The 1,306-nt window shown below is 35.2% G+C and overlaps 1 protein-coding gene across 1 annotated transcript in view; it reads left to right on the forward strand.

The window, feature by feature from the left end:
* The window catches only part of LOC119589538 (ATPase family AAA domain-containing protein 5-like), a gene marked incomplete in the record, with an annotated part of 13,963 nt that overhangs the window by 11,169 nt on the left and 1,488 nt on the right, over positions 1-1,306 (forward strand). Inside the window, 3 exon segments of the mRNA XM_037938139.1 lie at positions 33-210; positions 365-540; positions 878-1,306. Of these exon segments, the coding sequence (XP_037794067.1) occupies positions 33-210; positions 365-540; positions 878-1,306 (783 nt within the window).

A 1,306-nucleotide genomic window follows, 5' to 3' on the forward strand; every position in this document is an offset into this window, starting at 1 on the left:
TTTTACTTAATTTTGCTTACCCCTCTTTGCAGATTGATATTGTTTTTGAAGAATGGGATGAAGGTTTTATCACAACAGTAAACAATTTCATGGCCACTAGCAAGAGACCAATTATCTTGACTGTCAGTGATTCGTCACCAAATGTGCTGGCCAAAATAAAAGGAAATTATGAAAAATTAGACTTTGTATCCCCACCAGAGGATCTTATAGGTATGTTTACATATTTAATGTGCTAGTTTGTTTTTTGTTAATGTTATTCATGGTGATAAATAATAACATGAATATCTCATTATACTTATTTTATCTTATGAGCTTTATCATGAAATGTTAAATAAATCCTCTAATGAATTTAATTTTCCTCCAGCGCATCACCTGCAATTGGTCTGTCTTGCAAATGGCCACCATATATGTTTAAAAGATGTACAAACACTTGTTCATGTGAACAAAAGTGATGTCCGACAGTCAATACATGATCTTCAGCTCTGGACAATGTCTGGCTCGTCATCCCAGATATGTGATTGTCTGGAAAATAGGAATAAGGTATGTCTTAAGTTTTTTCTTTCTGTGAGGTATTATCTTTTTTATGATTAATGTAGATACAGCAGTCATCACCTTGTGTTTAGATGTGACAAAATATTGTAAGATTGATAGATGGGTATATGAATAGGTAATTTGAAATTGTATTTATTTGAAATATATTATAATCTCAGAAAAAGAAGCTTGTGTTTTTTTATATAGTAGATGATAAAATGTGTAAAGTATTGTTGACTATATCCTTTCATTTTTTTAGTTGTCCATACCTCTCTTTTTCATCTTTTTCTTCTTCATTACTATCTCAAAGCAGCTCTACTATTTTGTACTCCTGTTTTATTTTCAGGATGATTCTGAGACAAACAGGGAGGAAGAGAATAGTAAATCTTCCAAAGTTGTGAAAGATTTAAGTCTTGGTGACATATTCCCAGATACCGATCAGGTAGAGACTTCAAATGTAGAATTATACAAGTCTGGCTTGTGGGGGAAAATCAAAGGAAGTGCAGTATTTGACAGCAAAGCAGTTCTTCTTTGTGATAGAAGAAGAATGACTCTGGAAAAACAGCAGGAGTCCAACGGGAACATCTGCTGGTCCCAGATTTCAAGCAATATCCTCTTACTCCTCCCTCTTCCTCTCACTGAGACAGAGGAGACAAAACCCAAGTATCCTCTCCAGCCTGACGATCCCCTCCTAAAAACCACACACCTATGGCAGAGACACAGTTGGCTTTCAATTGACGAGGATGAAGAAGAGTTGGAACAGCAGCCTGTGACT

Source organism: Penaeus monodon, chromosome 25 (assembly GCF_015228065.2).
Source record: "Penaeus monodon isolate SGIC_2016 chromosome 25, NSTDA_Pmon_1, whole genome shotgun sequence".
In the NCBI taxonomy this organism is placed as follows: Eukaryota; Metazoa; Arthropoda; class Malacostraca; order Decapoda; family Penaeidae; genus Penaeus; species Penaeus monodon.